The following is a 17284-nucleotide window of genomic DNA, read 5'->3' on the forward strand; positions in this document are numbered from 1 at the left end:
AAAAATCACAATTGCAACATGGGAGAGACCCATCCATCATCTTTAGGTGAAAGAGAGATAAGTCAAAAGAAGGGGGGGAAAAGCCCTAAACCAAACAAGAAAGCAAGAAGAAAGCAGGATGGAAAGGTAGCAGCAGGTGGCCAGCAGCCAGCACCCACTCCAATAAATCCTACACTCCTTGAAACTGGCTGATTGCCAATAAAAACTCATTTTAATCTGAGACCACAAGACTCCTTTGGAAAGCACTCCCTGGAGAGTTCCTGGCACTGTGAAATCCTTTTGATCCCCTGAGCTGCTGCAAGGACCGAGGGAGTGATGGGGTTGCAGGAGCGTCATACGCAGCTCCCCACGCAAAATGGGGTGAAACCACCCAAAATCGGGGTCCCTGCACCCCCCTGGTGCCCAAAGACCATGAGAAAACAGCATTACCTGGTCTTAGGCGAGCTACAGGGACAAGCATCCTCTTCCCAACGTGACACTGCAATGCTCACACCATCCAACCTGAGATGTCACACCCACTTCCCCATCAATCCTGGAGTTTATTAATTAAACTCTTTGCATTCCTTTAAGACCCCAGCTCTTGCTGACACAGTTTTTTCCTCAAGTAGAGAGAGAAGGCCCATTCCACCCAACCCTCCAGCCCCCTGCAAGCCCCCAGCCTTTAAAATCAGGTAGTTCACTGCAGATTTTAAATTGCAGCAGAATATTGAGCAGAAAACTAACTCAACAAGTTTCAGACACTCCATCACAAACCACCTCAATCCCAGCTCTGCTTTCCCCAGGAAACCCCCTGGACATATACCAATTAGGATAGCTCAGTTTAAAGCAATTACTTGGAAAAATCATCAAGGGAGGGCCAGGGATCTGCCAGCAAATCCCTGAGGGTTGTTTGCCTTCACCCAGCATCCAGGACATGCCAGGAGGGACAGGATAGAAGGAGAAGGTGATGGAGAAAGGTAATGGCAGAGCAGAGTTAGCGGAGGGGAAAAGCCAAATTAAGCCCTGGCATGAACATGGCACAAGATAAACAGCTGGAGGCAGGCTGATGGAACAGTAAAGAGTTTCCTATAAAGCAGGTAATATTTTAACAAACAGAAAAGGTTATTTTGACTGTTGCACTCTAAACCAGCTCTCCTGTTTTTCTGCCCATCCTCAGCATAGGACTTATCCTTCAGGATCAGGCAGGAGGCAGCAGTCCCAAAAACAAGGAGCATCCCAAGTCTAGTGAACCTCACTGAGCAGATGGGTTCAGAGACAACTCAAGGGGGTCACAACAGGACAGAGTTCAGACCAGGGAGTGAGCAAAGCCCCCAAATGTACCCAGGCATGGTGCCCACACCATCCTCGTGGAGAGGGGAGCTTCTCACAGCTGCCTGGCTGGGTCTGTTCCCCCAGCCTGGGCAGCAGAGGACATGGACGCAGAAAATAGCAAAAAAATGGCTTAAAACCAATGAGATTTTTTTAAAGTCTATTTTCATTTTCTTCCTTACCATTCCCAAGATTTGTAGATGCCTCCAACTCACAAGCCCTTCCCCACACTTGAAAAAGCCAGAAACATTTTGTCCCCATTTCCCACATAAGCAGGGAGAAGCCAAGTCTAAAACACCACAGGAATTAAACCAGGAGGAGCCAAATAGTCCAGCCCTGGGGTACAGGACACACAGGCAGGGTAGGGACAGAGGGTCCCAGGGACACAGGGGGACCCTGGCACTCACCGTGAGGCAGGTCAGGCATCAGGTGAGGCATCAGGTAACTGCGGATGAGCTCCCAGTCGAAGTCATCGTCCTCGCCCTGGCTGTACTCGCACTGGTTGGGGTCGCTGTCCTCCTCAAAGGTGCAGCCAGCTGTGGGGACAGACCTGTCAGCCCCTGAGCTCCCAGAGTGGCTACTCCCTCCCCAAAAGCCCAGCAGGACCGTGTGACGCCCCTGGAATGCTGGGGGACTCCAGGCATTCCCCAAGGGCAGCGTGAGCAGGGTCTGGTCCTGGTTGCTACCAGTGCCCCACAGCTCCTGTGCAGCTCTGCCAGTGACACAATGTGGCAGGTCTCGGGTCCTGAGGAGGCCTCAGCAGCAGCAGCAGGATGCAGCTCCCAGCCTTGCTTCTCTTCTTGGGAGTCAGTAGCACAAGAGGTTTCCCCCAGGAAACAGCATTTGGCTGTGGTGGCCACAAAAAATTTGTGCTTTGACCCCAACCCTCCACCTGTGGCTTGGGCTCCTAGGGGTCTCTCCGTGGCCTGATGTGAGTGTGGTAGTGCTGAGCCAGGACCTCCAACCCTGAACACAGCCCTGACCACCCCAGCTTTGGCACTGCTAAGTCTTTTCAGCAGTCATATTTTATTACAGATTTATGTCCTGGGGGTCTGAGGGTGGTCCTCGGACAGCACCTGCCTGGTCTACAGAGTGCTCAGCTGAGCACGGAGAAGCGCAGCAAATGCCAGAAGGCCACTTGTTCCCATGGGAGGTGACACAGAGAGAGCCCCGCCATCCTGCATCCAGGCCCCTCCCGTCATCCCACATTCCAGTCCACCTCTATTTTCCAGCTTCTCCATCCTTTATCCAGCTCCCCCATCCAGCCCCATCCCATCCTCCACATACATCCAACCCTGGAGCTCAGATTGGCTTTGCTGAGGGGCCACCAGAGGCTGGCTGGTTCACACTGCCCCATTGTCCCATTAAACCCACGATTACAGGGACCAGGGCACAGCGCTAATTAACAGGGCCGGGCTCACGAGGGGCCCCAGGAAGCCCTGAGCAAGCGGAATGAACAACGGCAAACATCCCCTAATGGACCAGCAGGAAAACAGTGCTGGGCCAAGGGATTATTTCTGCTGTTTTCTTCCTATTTTATCCCAAATTACATCAGTAATTCCCCCTGCCACCTGGGGATTTGGCAGTTAATGGCCTCACTGCTGGCATGGGTTGTGCCTCCCTGTGCTCAGGGGATGCTTGGATGCAACATTTAGTCATACATGAGTCCAAACACTGGGAAAAAAGCCCATAAGATGCTCAGGAAATTTCAATTCCCAACTCTCATATATAAGAAGACATTTGTGGCTTTTTTCATCCCCTTTGCACTCATTTTTTAAAGCATAAGGGCACATTCCAGCTCCGTCACCAACTGTTTTTTCCTCTCGGAGCCATAAGAAACGTCTTTTTAAAAAACTGTAAGCAAATTCTCTCCTATTCATATGTCTGGAGGCACTGAGACATCACAGCTTTCTTAAAGCCCTTCCCGAAATGGAGCGTCTGCCCAGCCCACGTGCGAATGTGCCCCCGCACCGCAGCCCCTGGTCCTCAGCTCTCACCACGAGACGTGTCGGATTTTAGAGTCTGGAACTTGGCTGCACTTTCTAACAGGAGGAAAAGCACAAATCTGTCAAAATTTTCCAGGAAGGAAGGAAAATAAAATAAATTTCAAAATAAAACAGTGTCAGAGACTAACTAAGTGCCAAGTGATTTAAAAAAAAAAAAGGCCCAAGTGTTTCTTTCCACGATCTGCTGAGCGGGATATTCTGGGAGGCAGAAATTTGTTCTTGGGGGATTTTTTTTTGGCCTGAGAAACCAGAACAGAGTCAAACAATGTTCCAGGCTGGCAGAGCCCCATTTCCCAGGGAAAAGTGATTCCTTCACCCCCAATAATCTATTCCCAGCCGCTGAACACATAATGAAATATGTACCCTCCTCCTCCTCCCAGACTGCAGCCCGGCACCCAAATCCTGCTGCCATCCCCAGCACAGCCACTGCCACCAACCCACGGCTCCACCACCCCACACCTGCATCCTCAGCCACTCACGAGATGATGCCCAGGCTCCACAAGTTTAAAATGCAATTACAGAGTAGATATTGTTCTGGCCGAGCTGATCCATCTCCCTCCTCAGACAGGTTTACTGCCAAGGCTTTTCCCGGCACGAGCCTTCCCTCCCATCCATGGCACAAAACAAAGGCAGTTCAACTGGCCACTCCATTTCCCTGACTCATTTGTCTGTGATTTGTACACACAGGGGAAAAAAGCCAAAAGGGCTTCACAGAACCTTGGTTTCCATGAGTTATGGGATGCTTCTGGCACCATCTCTCCCCAGCCAAGGACAGGGCTGGGAGAAGCTCAACCTCCACCAGATTCTCCCTCCTCAGCACAAGATTAAGGGCATAAAAATTAACACCTGAGCAATTAAATGTCAACAGTCCAACTCCACAGGGGGTGGCTGGAGGTGCTCCAGCAGCTGTATAAAGTCAGAGAGGGGAAACCCAGAGTGACCTGAAAAAAATTAATGTTTCATCACAATGTTTGCAAGGAGGGTAGAGAGGCTGCAACCCAAAATATCCACCTGCAGCAGTGGGAGGGCTATTCCATCCCAAGGGCAGCAGGACAAGGACTGTGGGAGCCGGGTGAGACTGCTCCAGGTATGGACACACCCTAAAAACGAACCAAGGAGCCGCCGGTCCCCTGAGCTGGCTCCAGGCCAGGGTGACAGCAGCTCTGGGTGCAGAGGTGAAGGCAGCAAGTGCAGGAGGTGCAATCCAAACACAGCAGTGGCTAAAAATACTGCAGGGAGCTGGGGGTCTGCCCCCGAGGGTGGGACATGTCCAAGACACAGCCTGAACACCCCAAAGCTGACTAAATCACCCCCAACACAGAGCCTGCCCCATGCACAAGAAGCAGCCTTTGCAGAGGATGAGACGTGCCCTGTGAAATACCCCACACAAAACCCCTGGAGCAGCACAGCGTTCCCGGGAAGCGGGGAGAGAGGGGTGAGCACCAAGATGGGAGTTTAACACCAAGTGGATAAGATTTTTTTTTTTTAAATAAAGAAAAAACGTGGTTTGAGAGATTTGCTAGGGAGATGGGGACCACTGCTGTTCAGCCTCCTCCAGGTATTGCTGCCACCTCCATGGATCCCAGCACGTGCCTAGGTAGAAGGGAGCAGAAGGACAGGCACCAATGTAGAGGTTAAACACCAGATGAAGCAAAATTGTTTAAAAGAAAGCAAAAAACATGGCTGGAGGGGTTTGTCAGGGAGCCTGGTAGCAGGCTCAGCATCTACCTGGGTACCACTGCAGCACCAGGGCATGTGAGAGAGCAGAGGCATGGCCACCAACGTGAGAGTTAAACACCAGATGGACTAAAATTTATTGAAAAGAAAGAAAAGGAGGTGGCTTAATGGATTCACCAGGGAGAAGGACCCCACTGTCACTCAGCATCCCTTGGGAACCACTGCCACCCAGCACCCCCTTCTACAGGGATGGAGAGGAGGAAGTCTGGGGAGGGGAGGGACTAGTGATTCACAAAGAAAAGAGAGGAAAAGAAAGACCAAACAGCCAAGTACAAAGGACAGCATCTAATTAATTCTCCGTGGCCACTGAGGAATGTGGCCACCTGCCTACAGCCCATCCCACACTCTTTCATCCACAGAGTCTACACTGCTTTTGCTTCCAAGTTAATTACACACTTAAACCTTTCCTGTTTAACCTCCTGCACCATGGGACATGATCTGTGTCTTCTCTTGCCTTTTACTGAGCAGCCTTGAGAAGGCTCCTGTGCCAAAAGGCAGCCCAGCACCATCCAGGATTGGGATCACATCCCAGCACCATCCAGAATGGCAGGATTGTGCTCTCCCTGACCCAAGATCCTGGAGTATCATCTGATGGGAACAAAACACCAATAATGTCCCAAAATGAGGACAGGCATTATGAAAAATGGGCTCATACCAAAACTTCAGCAAGTGCTGCTTCCCCAGAGCTACAAAATATGGTGCAGCCACCCAGGACACCCAAGGGAAAAAGCCCATTTTGCTCCTACCCTGGCTCAGCCAGGACTGGATCAGCCCCATGGTCATCTCTGAGGTGCAGCATCTTGGGAGCACAAGCCACCGCACCCCATGGCACATGTACCAGCCAGGGTAGATAATACTGGTCATCTTTCGGAGTCAAAAGTAATTTTTTCTCCCCTGCCTTATCCAGCAGCTCCAGTCCTCCACTCCAAGTAATTCTCAGCAGGAAATGGGGAGGATTTAGGTACCCACAGGACATATAACACACTGCCCTGGCAGCCAAGTGCAAACACCTGGCAGAGTGAAAGTGAAACCATCATCTAACCACACCAAGATGTGGCAGGGTGGGAACAGAGCTCTCCTGCCATCAAATCCAAAGTTTTCACTGCCACCCAGGAGAAGTGATGGAGGCGGAGGCTTTGCAGTTGCACACTCCCAAATTATCACACCCAAGACCTCTCCTCTTAAATGCACATGAGGAAGATGCTCTTTGTCTACACCAAAGGATGACGCTCTTTACACAGGATAGTCAATGAGCTGCTGCAAATGGGGAAATCGAGGCACAGAGGGGATGTGGTGAAGTCCCAGAACATCCGGAATCACTGCAGGGATGGCAGAAAGCCCAGGGAGCCAGGCGTGCTGGGATACAGAACCAAGCTCCAGCAGATCCCACCAAGGTGCCATTCCTTCCCAGCACCCCTGGAGCAGAGCCAGCCTTCCACCTCCCAGACCCCAGCTGCTATTTAAATGTGCTTTGCTTGGCACACTCCTACAGGAACATGCCCCGGGAAGGAAGCGCTGGGAGTTGCTTCCCTCCGGGTGCCGGCAGACATGGGGGACAGGGAGCACATTCTGCAACTCATCTAAAATTAGATGCACTTCTCAGCCAGTGAGATCCTGTACACAGCACTTCACAGGCTCCTGGGTGAGGTTAAGGGATCCAGGATCATTTCCATCTGCAGGGGACTCCGATTCTTGGGGGTGGGATGTTACAGGGGCTGTTTGGCACTGAGGAATCCAGCTCAGTGGGAAAATCCAGACAAGGAGAGGTCCTGTGTGCCAGCACCCCAACATCACACTGACTGGGACCCCCGCCACACCAGGTACACCGACAGCTCCACAGTCAAGCCCAAACACCCCAGGATTTCAATGGGAAAACCTCTTCCAGCCCAGGCAAAGGGGAGCTGAATCCCTCTGTAGCTGCACTTGGCACATGCAGAGGGCATGGGGCACCAGCACAACATTGAAAGTGATTCTGTGCATCACACCCCAGAGATGATGACAAACCCCCTCCCTGCTCCTCTGCTCCCCACTTCTGCCAAAGAGAAACTTTTACGATAAATATCCCTGATTTGTCAGCCCCGATAAAAGCTGATTGGAAGACTGTGGAAAGCAGCACCATTAGAATTCTCATCAGTAGTTTGTTTTGGTCCTCCAAATAATTTTAAATATTGTATTTAATAGAAAAATAATTTGCTCAGCTGTAAGAAACATCAATTTGCAACTTGAAGCCTTGTATATTAGCCAGAGAAGCTAATGTGTAAACATTAGCAGCTCCAGGAACGTGTGGGGTTTGGCCAATGCAATTCCAGGGAGAGAGCAGCCAGATATTAAGACGGAGGATTTGCATAATAAGTCACTTATGCCCGATAACCTCAGTGTTTGGAACATGCAGGACTAGAGAACAATATCCATCTGCCAGAAACTACAGAAGACATAAATCTCCTTTTTTATTTTTTTTTTATTCTTGACTGGTAAAGACTCTTTATGGCTTTTACCTGAAGGTCCCCAAGGAGTTGTCAAACTTCCTGCAGCAAGAGCCCAATCCCAGCAGCCTCTAAGGAACCCCAGGGATGGGGGAGAATCAGCAAATCTGGATTCATTACAGGCATTTTGAAGCAAATACAATTGGGAAAATACAACTGCGAAGACTTTGCAATGCCACAGGGATGGCTTGTGCTTGGGCAAGGACCAAGTGTGCCATACATCACTGTGTGGTAAAAATGCATTTAAAAGAGAAGGGGGAATAATTAATCTTGCCAGAATCATTCCTCGGGGCAAATCCAGCTGCCAACTGCAGCTCCACATGCTCTTAGCTCCAGGGAGATCAGAACTCCTGGGACTGGGTGCTGCATCACCCTGCTGCAGGCAGCACCAGGAATGTCTCCCTGGAGTGTACCTCTCTGTCTGCTCAGGGACACAAGCCAGGAGGTTTTAGCTCCATGCCCAGAGGGGATGTGGGGATTTAATATCCCATCCAGAGGCTATTGGTGCCCAGCACCTGGATCCAGCCAGAGCTGTTCCCAAGGAAGGACCAGCATCACTTGGTTACTCGAACCCTGCTCAAGAGAGGTCCTGCAGCACAAAAACACCCTCAAGCTGCACAGCCAGGAGGCCACTCACCCACTTCACTTTAATAATGAACCATCACTTAATTAACATCATCAGTGCTGCCTGGTGGACTCCATGGGGAAAAAAAAACAAGGCAGGAAACCTTTGGAAACCTCCATGATGCCGTTATTGATCGCACTGTGTGCAATTACAGCTCACAGGCTGCAGAGCTGTGCGACACCTCAGGGAAAAAAATGGGAACAAGTTAAAATAAACTGGAAAAGGCAGGCGGAATAAAGCTCATTTTTCCACCTCGCTCCTTTACTACTATCAGATCCTCCAGGTCCCTGCTGAGGACTACCCACCCCACATGCCCAGGGACCCAGAGAGACCAGGACCATGAGCCCCAAAGGGCACACATTGCTTTCAGGGGATGCCTGAAAACACAGAGATTCTCCCTTGGTAGGAATCCAGGAAGGTAAAGCAGCTGCCCTAAGACACAGCAGCACCACACTAAAGCTCTGGGGGACTCCAACATCAGCTGCAGAAATCATGGTTTCGAAAGAGCAAGCTTTCCAAACCAACTCCATTCTGCCAGGGATAAAAAGGGGGGAACCCTCAGCCTCCCCTCCCACAGCAGGTCCCACATCTCCACAGTGATGGATGTGGGAGCACAGTACTGGGAGGCACATCCTCCTGGGATGGAGCATGTGCAGCACTGGGAGGGTCTTGGAAGGCAGCTCTGAGGGTCACTGATGGCATTTCAGGGCAGAGAACAGTCGGGGAGCCCTCGGCCCCCATCCATTGATGGGGCCACAGCATCCCCACCATGCCCAGCATCCCAGCCTGAATCCAGCCCAGGTGGGATAAAGGTGGGGAGAAGAGGAATAAGGCTCAGTGCCATGCAAAACCCAGGTCACCGCCCTCCTCCTCTGTGCTACCAGCAGAGCCAGGAACAGCAGTGTGGGCTGACTGACGAGGGGCTGGAAGGTGACAACGTGTGACATAGGCACATCCATCACCAGCACCAGGGCTCAGCGGAACCTCTGCTGTGGAGTGGGAGGTTAAAGGCAGGAGCCCTCATGGGAGGAATTACAAGGAGCCGTGTGCCTAGCAGGTCTGTCAGCTCTGGGGAACACGCTGGACCATGCCAGGCACCCTTCAGCCAGGCAAAGGTAAGAAAATGGCAAATCAAGCCCAGAAAAAACAGGTTTGTTTTTACTAGTCCATGAATTTGGCTCAGCTAGCACTGACTTGGGAATCCATCCATTCTGAACTGCAGCACCCTCAACTCATTCCAGCAAAAACTCTGGGATTACACTAAGTGTGCAGGAATATCTGAAGAGTCCCTGCAGTGCCAGAAGTGCACACAACACCCTGCAACCCCATGGGAGAATCATGAAACCCCAATACCCGGCACCTTCCACCTCCTCCCTGCACACATCCTGCCCCAGACAGATCCCAGCTCCCATCCCCAACCAGCTGTAGCCACCATTCCACGGGAAGGAAGGCAGGAACAGCCTCTGAGACAGAGAAATGCCATTCAGAGCCAGCAGCTCCCCAGACAGGAGCCTGGATGAGAGACTAAATAAAAAGTTCACCTGACATAAAGAGAAATAGCCCAATGAGGAGATGCAGTGCTTTAGTTTAATATTGTTATAATCCAGGGAAAGCAGGCTGGTTGCTAACTGCAGAAAATCAATGGGATATTATCACTCAGCAGACAGATGAAAAGACAGTAAAAATAAGAAGAAATAATAACAGAAATAAGAGAGTCCTTGGAAAGAGCCCCAGAGGGCAGTGGCTGAACCTGCACCACAGGAAAAGTTCAGAGTCTGCCCTGGCATTGAGAAGCTTCCAAAGTCACTCCCTAGCCGCTCCTTCCCCAGAAACACACTGGAAAGCTCCAGCACCCACCTCCACAGGGTGCAGAGGCAGGCGCCCCATTGACACCAAAACCACAGAACCAGATGTCCCAGTGAGGACTTTGAGGTGCTACGGGGTGCCCCAGGATCACCCACTTGTTCCAATTCAACTAACCACATTGAAGCACCTGATAATTAAGGAAAGAGCATTTTTACAGCTAATTACCCAGGACGTTAGCAGCATACCTCTGCTAACAGGCAGGATGTGCTGGCAGGGAATGAGGACCTGGCACCCAAGGGCATATGGGGCTTTGACAGGTCTTGTCCCCACAGGTGGGCTGCCAGCAGCAGGAAAGGACTTTGGAGGAGACACCATTTTTGCATGGATCTGCCTGGACTTCCTGACCAGCCCTGAAGATTACTGCTGTTAAACCTTCCACCATCACAGCTTTTTGCAGGAACCCAAGGTTCCAGGGTCACACAGCACAGGACAGAGAGGAGGCTGCACCCTGAGGAGCCCTCCAGAGCAGCCCCAAAAGCACAGAAGCTCCATAGACACCTCCAAATCCATCCAAGCCAGGGAATGCAGTTTGCTGTAGTCCATCCCTCCACAAGCAAGTGGCCGCAATGTTCCATCCCCTCCAGAGAAAAGCCATTCCCACATCTCCTGTCAGGACACAGCAGCAAGACCCTTCAGGAAGCACCTCAAAGTTAAACCTCATGCTCTGGGCAAGCAGCTGGGCAACAGCAAGTGACTCATCTCCTCTCCTAGACCGGCCACCACTCGCCTCTGGTGACACCCTGCTCTGGGGGAGCCTGGCCCAGCTGGCGTGCCCAGCAGCTGAGGGTCAGGAGCCACACATGCTCCTTGGCTCAGCTAACGGGGCTAATTAGGCTGAAGGCCTCCAGCACAAAGCAGCACATCGCTTCAAACGCGCAGGGGTCACCAGGGCTAGTCTCCTGAGCAGGGCCGTGGGGGACAGGGGCCTCATTAAGACTCATCAGGTCATCGATGTCCCCATCCCACATCCTCAGAGCATCTCCTGCCTCCCCATCCCAGCCACAATCCTGATTAACTTAACAATGTCAGGAAAAGTTGGATCCACATGGGAAGTCCAGGGAGCCAAAGAAGTTATTGGTTAATTTAGGGCTCCCCAACACCAGCACAGCCCTGGAACAAGCAAGGATTGACCCTCTGGCAGTCTGGGAAGGCTGCAGGGAGCTGGGGGGGCTATGCCAGCACAGCCACCCTGTCATGGGTGATTTGATAGTATTTTTCAAGCCCAATTTAAAAAAAGGCATAAAAAAATTGTGTATGACAAAAATATTCTGGAAGCTGCTCCAGCTGCAGCATACTCCCACCCCACAGCTGCAGTGCAACACTCTGCTCCGCTGCATCCCTGTCAGGGATGGGGGCTTTCCCAGCTTTCAGTCAGGGCCACCCTGGGTGGACAGTGGAGTTCCCAGGTAATAGGGGCATAGTGGGCACATCCCTGCTCCCACCTTCAGCAACAGGGCTGCCCAGAGCCCACCAACCTCCAGCTGGGCCCACCATCCCTGCTGCAGGACACTGGGGTCAGCCAGGTGCCAAAGGAGCACCAAGCACCCTCTCTTACCCCCCTCCCATTCCTCAACATCTGCAGCAATTGGGAGGCAGGAAGCTCAGGAAATAACAAATTTATGGCCAAAGCCATCAAGAGGTCTCTTCCAGCTCTGAATCTGTCACACAGAGTCAAGATGATATATTGAGACCCCACTGAGCCCCAAACTGCAGGAGCATTGCATTGCTGGCATTCCCACTGCAGCCCAGCCACCTCTTTGGAGCAAGCAGCATCCCAGTGGCCAGGCACTCACAGGAGCAGCCCCTGCACCTCTCAGCACCCCATGGCACCAAGGGAGTTCTGTTGTCCTGCTCCTGCAGTGAGCACAGAACCAGCACCCAGATCTGGGGTCTGGCAGAGGCATCCAGGGACAGCCCCAGCCTGGCTTGCCACAATCTACGCTTGGATTCACTCTCCAGGTGGGAGAAATTGGGGTGCAAAGCCTGGGCCCTTTAAACATGCAGTAAGCATATTTCCCCACCAGTGCCCAGGCAGGAGCTGCAGACCTGGGCTGTGACACCCAGGCAGGACCTGAACAGCACACAAGCAGTCAGCTGCCATCCAGCAAGCAGGAACAACACTCCTGATCTTAAGAAAACACATAAAATAACAGCTGCAAAGGGCAGCTGACAAGTGAGACGCCAGTGCTGGAAGCAGGGAGGAAGAAAGGGCTGCTCCACAGGCAAGGGCTTTTCTGCCTTTGCCTTCCAGCAGCTGGAAGAGCTGGACTTTGGTTTTTGATCTGGGCGGAGGGTGCAGAACCTGCTGCTGCCAGGAAAGCAGCAACTCAGGAACACCCAGGGAAGTCCCTCTGACACATGCCAGCTCCACAGCCACTCCTGAGAGACACCCTCCACCCAGCAAAGAGGAGCAGATCCCGGGTCCCCAGGACCACTCCAGCCAGGCAGACACAGGCTGACACCCCCTCCACCACCCATCCACATCCACCCCAGCACAGGCAGAAGCAGCAGCAGCTCCTGTCAGACCACCTGCAGCAGAAAGGAAAAGTTCCATCTCCAGGGCCTATTTATTTTGAGGCTACCAACGAGGAAGCAATTAGCTTCAGGAGATTAATTGTTGGGAATCCTTGTCCAGAGGGGAAAGCCTCAGTTTCACTAAGTACAAGGAGGGATCTCCAAGCTTGAATGAGAGAGCAGGATCCAAGGAAAGCTACAAAGCAAATCCCAAGCTGCCATGGGGGAGAAGAGGTTTGGAAATCCTGACATTTAATCACACAGTAACTAAAGGTTCGTAGATATGTCTAATAAGACAGCTATAGTGCATGTTAATAATAGATTATGAAAAAGCTTATTTATGGAGGTTTAAGCAGGCAGATGGTAGGGCCATGGTGATAAGGCTCTCCAGAGCCTTTGCTACCTCCCAGCTCCCAGGGATGCAGCAGGGATTTGCCTTCCTCTGCCTCCAGCCCCCCATGCTTAACTCTCACACAACTGCCCAAAGCAAAGCAGCAAATCCCTGCAGAGGGACTGCAGCCAGGAGAAGTTTCTTATGGGGCATTTTGGGGTGCTCAGAGCTCCTAGCCTCTCTGCAGAACAAGGATTGGGTGATGAAGTTCCATCTCAGGTGCAGTCAAGGGAAAAACCAACATCAACAGGCAGCAAGGAGGTGGTCACAGCCAGGACAGGGGTTAAAGCCACCAACAAACACCTGCCTTGGTTTTCCAGGGGGTGTCTCTCCTCCCCCAGGGCCCTGATCCTGATAGACTTGATTCTGAGAAAGCTCCCAGAAAAGGTAGAATAGGGCTGGTTTGTCTTAGTTTGGATAACAAAGGGAGAAAATGTGCATTTTGAGCCAGGAGGTGATTCACTAGCATCCCTGTTCCCGGGGCCAGGGCAGGTCCAGGGACCCCAGAGGAAAAACATCAAACAGGAATTTTGGAACAGGAAAAAGGTAACAATGAAACAAATGCAATTGTAAGTCTTGATGGGGGAGGAAAAAACCCAGACATTGCCAGGCTGTACCATGGAACTGCAGATACAGAGCCAGAGGGACAGGTCCATCCACGAGCATCAGCATCACTCTGAGCCCCCCAAAATTCTGCTTCTCCCTCGTGGATGGTGAAAATCCACCACACGGCAGTGTCCCTCTGCACACACTGGAGAGCCGAGGGCTCAGGAGCCAGAAACCTCTGCCCTGGGCACACTTGGGCACGTCAACAGGATTTTCCGGAGCATCTCAACATAGAAGCCTCAAGGGTGTTTGCACTGTCTGGGCGCTCTGGGAAAGGGCATGGCATTCTCGGGGCATTAAAAACATATGTAGGAGCAAACAAGAGAAAGAGGACAAAAAAACACAGACGAAGCCTGAAACAAGCTGAGAAGGAAAATGTAACGTTCTCGCACGTTTTATGTGCTTGGTGAAGGTGGGGTGGGGTGAACAAAAATGCCTTGGATTGGCACGGACAGCCCGGCGGAGGGAAACAAACACCGGGAAAGGCGCTGGAGGAACAGCATCAGGCACCTGAGCACCCCGAGGGCGCCGAACACTGACCCTGTCCCCCAGCAGCAGCCGGGGACATCTCTGCTCCTGACCCCCTTCCCCGAGCTCATCCCTTCTCCCAGCACCTCCCGAGCCCCGGCGACCGTTAACGGGCGGGGGCTGCCCCGACCCCGACCCCAGCCCAGGAACGGCGTCTGCTCGGCTGTTCCCATTCACTCGACCGAGACAGCACCGCCGCGTCGGGTCAGGGTCACCCGAGCCACCTCCTGCCAGCGCGCTTGGGGGGCCCCCGTCCCTCCTGCCTGGCCCAGCTGGTCCCCGCAGCCGGCAGCCGCCTCCCCCAGCCCCCCCAAGCAGTCCGAGTGCCCCCGGAGACGCCTCCAACCCCAGTCCAGTGCTCCCTGGCAGTCCCAACCTCCCAAGTGGAAGCTACAAACCCAAATATTTTATTTGCTTCATTGCTGCTGACGAAGTCAGAGCCGAGCGCAAAGAGCTTCCGCATGATTCCGGCAGGAGCGCCGGGCAGCAGCACGGCTGTGTGTCCCCAGCGCCAGAACACAGCCCGGGAGCACGGGCAGGGAGCCCGGAGCAGCTGCCGAGTTCTCGGGGCGCAACACAGAGAAGCAGAGGGGCACCTTGCGATGCACCCAATCATTTGGGTTGGGAAACATCACTGAGTCCAGCCATGCCGCTAGCACATCCCCAAGTGCCACATTCACCTTTCCTGGCAGGGAAGGCAAAAAGCGGAGGGAAATACCTGAGCATGCACAGCCTCCTGTCCCCGGGCCCAGCGCGGAGCGCTGCGAGCCGGGCGCCTCGTGGCCACGGGCTTCCAGCAGGAAAAGGCTCCTGCTGCAAAGAGCCCAGGGAGGAGAGACGGAGCTGCCAAAGGCCGCTGCTGGAAGCTGGTCCCCATCCCAGCCTGCTGGCACCACAGAAGCCTCTGCACCCCTCACTTTGGGGGGCCAGCCAGTGCCTCCCAAGCCCACCCAGGTCCCCTCCGTGACAAGCACAACGGGCCGCAAGGACAGCTTAGTCACTGCGAAACCTTCATGAACTACAAGAAGTTTGAGGGCTGCAGGAAGGAGCAAAGAGCACCCTAAGTTCGTGGTGGGCTATGACCAGGACACCCCACTTCCTCCCTGTGCCTTACTTGTAGAAGGGACCATCTGCACCCCTTCTTCGCAAAGGCACAGCTAGAAAACCCCCATCTTCTGAACATATCCACCGAGACAAGCTGCGCGTCCTCCCCAGCGGCCCAGAGCACATGCAAACGGTTTAAATATTTTTTCCCAGCCCTGCCCACTGTGCAGCCCCAGCAACCTCCCCACAGCCGGCCAAGCCACATCTGCAGAACCAAACAGCAGATCCAGGTGAAAAGCAGCCTGCAGTGCAGCAGGGGGGCTGGCAGAAGACCCCTTACCTCCAGCTGGACACAATCCCTTCAGCTCCACTGAGGAGCTGAGCCTGCTCTGCATCGGCCAGGGAAATGGAGCAAACATACTCCTGGTTTACACCCGGAGCAGGCTCGATCCTGCCCTTCACCAATGCTGTTCTGCAGGGAAGCGACCCCACCAAGGGAAAAGGGTTTGCTTAGGAGGAGACCCTCCCCACAAAGCCACCCCAGTCCCCAGTGCATCCCCACCACTGCCCCTCACGGGTTGCAGCAGCTCAGCCCTGAGAGCCAACAGAGCACCGCACACCAGGGCTGCGGAGCAGCAAACCCCAAATCCCCCTCCGAAACCCGGGGGGCGGGGGGCTGAGGCCCCTTGCTCCATCGGAGCACTGAACCGCGCACCAGCTCCGTGCCTCAGTTTCCCTATCGCCCCCTGCTGAGTCCCGAAGCTCAGAGCAGCAGCTCCCGCAGCACACAACCTCTCCCCACAATACACAAACCAATTCCCTCCCCATTTCCCCCACCCTGCATGAGCCGGGGAGCCTCAACAGCTTCACAGCCCCCCACCCATCGTCTCTCCATCCCCCACCGCACGGGTCAGCCGCCGCTTGTTTTCTGCTGATGGTTGTCACTATTTATAATCTTTGGAGAAATGCCACTACCCAAAAAAACAAAATCAATGCATCACCACGGGGACTGCGTGCAGGTGAACAGCTTGGATTTAAAAGTAAAAACCCAAAGAACTAGGTAAAAATACACTTTAATGAGATCAGGGACCCCTTGGGGTAAGGCACCAACTCCCGTGGCTCCTTTTCCCCAAAAAAAGCGATCGCAGCCCCCGGTAGCACCTCGGGAGCCCCAAATTCCCATTCCCCGCAGCATCAAACCTCATTCCAGCTTCCCGAAGGGACTGGGAGCGAGTCGTCGTCGTCCCACACCCCGCACCAGCTCTCGCCGTAACCCCGGCTGGGGGGTCCCGGGCCCGCAGGGCGCAGCGCCGAGGTGCTCAGGGGGAGGAGGGGAAAACTTAAAATCTGCAAATTAATCGATCGATCGTACCTCCGTACAACTCCCCCAGTGCCCCCCAGCAAAACGAGAGCCAGGACGCTGCGACCGGAGCCGCCGCGGCCGCCACCTGTTCCCACCAAAGGGTCCCCAGCTTCCCGTCGCGGCCGCCGGTGAACCACCGGGATCCCGCCGACCCCCGGGCACCGGCCTGAGGGCTCCTCTCGGTCGCGTTCCCCAGGCTGCCACCAGCGGAAGTTTTCCCTCCCGAGGTGCGGCACGGGGGGGTCGGGGGTCGGACGGCGGCCCCGGTACCGGGAGCGAGCAGGAGCCGTGGCGGTTCGGGAACCCTCCACTGGAAACAGGTGGCTGCGGGACGGGCGGGACCCTCCGAGCACCGGGGTCGGTGGAGTCTCGGAACCGCACCGAGCGGCGCACACACCGCGCTCCGTTCCTACCGGCGGGCGTCTCGGTGTCCAGCGCGTAGACCCGCAGGGCGAGGGCGAGCAGCAGCGCCCGGGCGCTCCGCATGGTGCGGCGGTGCCGGGACCGGGCGGGGGGCGGCGGGGCCGTGGCCGCCGCCGCCGCTGCGCGCCCGCGGTTCCGGCGCGGCGGGGGCGCAGCGGGGCCCCCGTGCCCGCCCCGCGCCTCAAATACCGGCGGCGGCGGCTCGCGCCGCCCTGACGTCACCGCTGCCCGCGGGGGGCGCGGGGGGGGGCGCCGGTACCGGGAACGGCAGCGGTGGGCGCGGCGGCGGCGCCCCCTGGCGGACACGAGCGGTGGTGCCGCGGGGGAAGTTTGGGAGCAGCGCAGGGGGGGCGGTCCCGGGAGTTACGGGGGGACTGACGGGGTTCTCTG

General features: G+C 54.4%; 1 protein-coding gene across 2 annotated transcripts in view; it reads right to left on the reverse strand.

Annotated features, from left to right (window-relative positions):
* The window catches only part of PTPRU (protein tyrosine phosphatase receptor type U), a 55472-nt gene extending 39810 nt beyond the window's left edge, over positions 1-15662 (reverse strand). For both annotated transcript variants that reach the window (XM_021528370.2, XM_021528367.2), the window contains exons 1-2: positions 15449-15662; positions 1716-1844 (exon numbers count right to left, since the gene is read on the reverse strand). In XM_021528370.2, coding sequence (XP_021384045.1) covers positions 1716-1844; positions 15449-15527 — 208 coding nt within the window. In that variant the 5' untranslated portion in view covers positions 15528-15662. The remainder of the gene's footprint in view (positions 1-1715; positions 1845-15448) is intronic.
* Positions 15663-17284: the final 1622 nt, after the last annotated feature.

The sequence above is a fragment of the Lonchura striata genome, chromosome 26 (genome assembly GCF_046129695.1).
Source record: "Lonchura striata isolate bLonStr1 chromosome 26, bLonStr1.mat, whole genome shotgun sequence".
NCBI classification, from domain to species: Eukaryota; Metazoa; Chordata; class Aves; order Passeriformes; family Estrildidae; genus Lonchura; species Lonchura striata.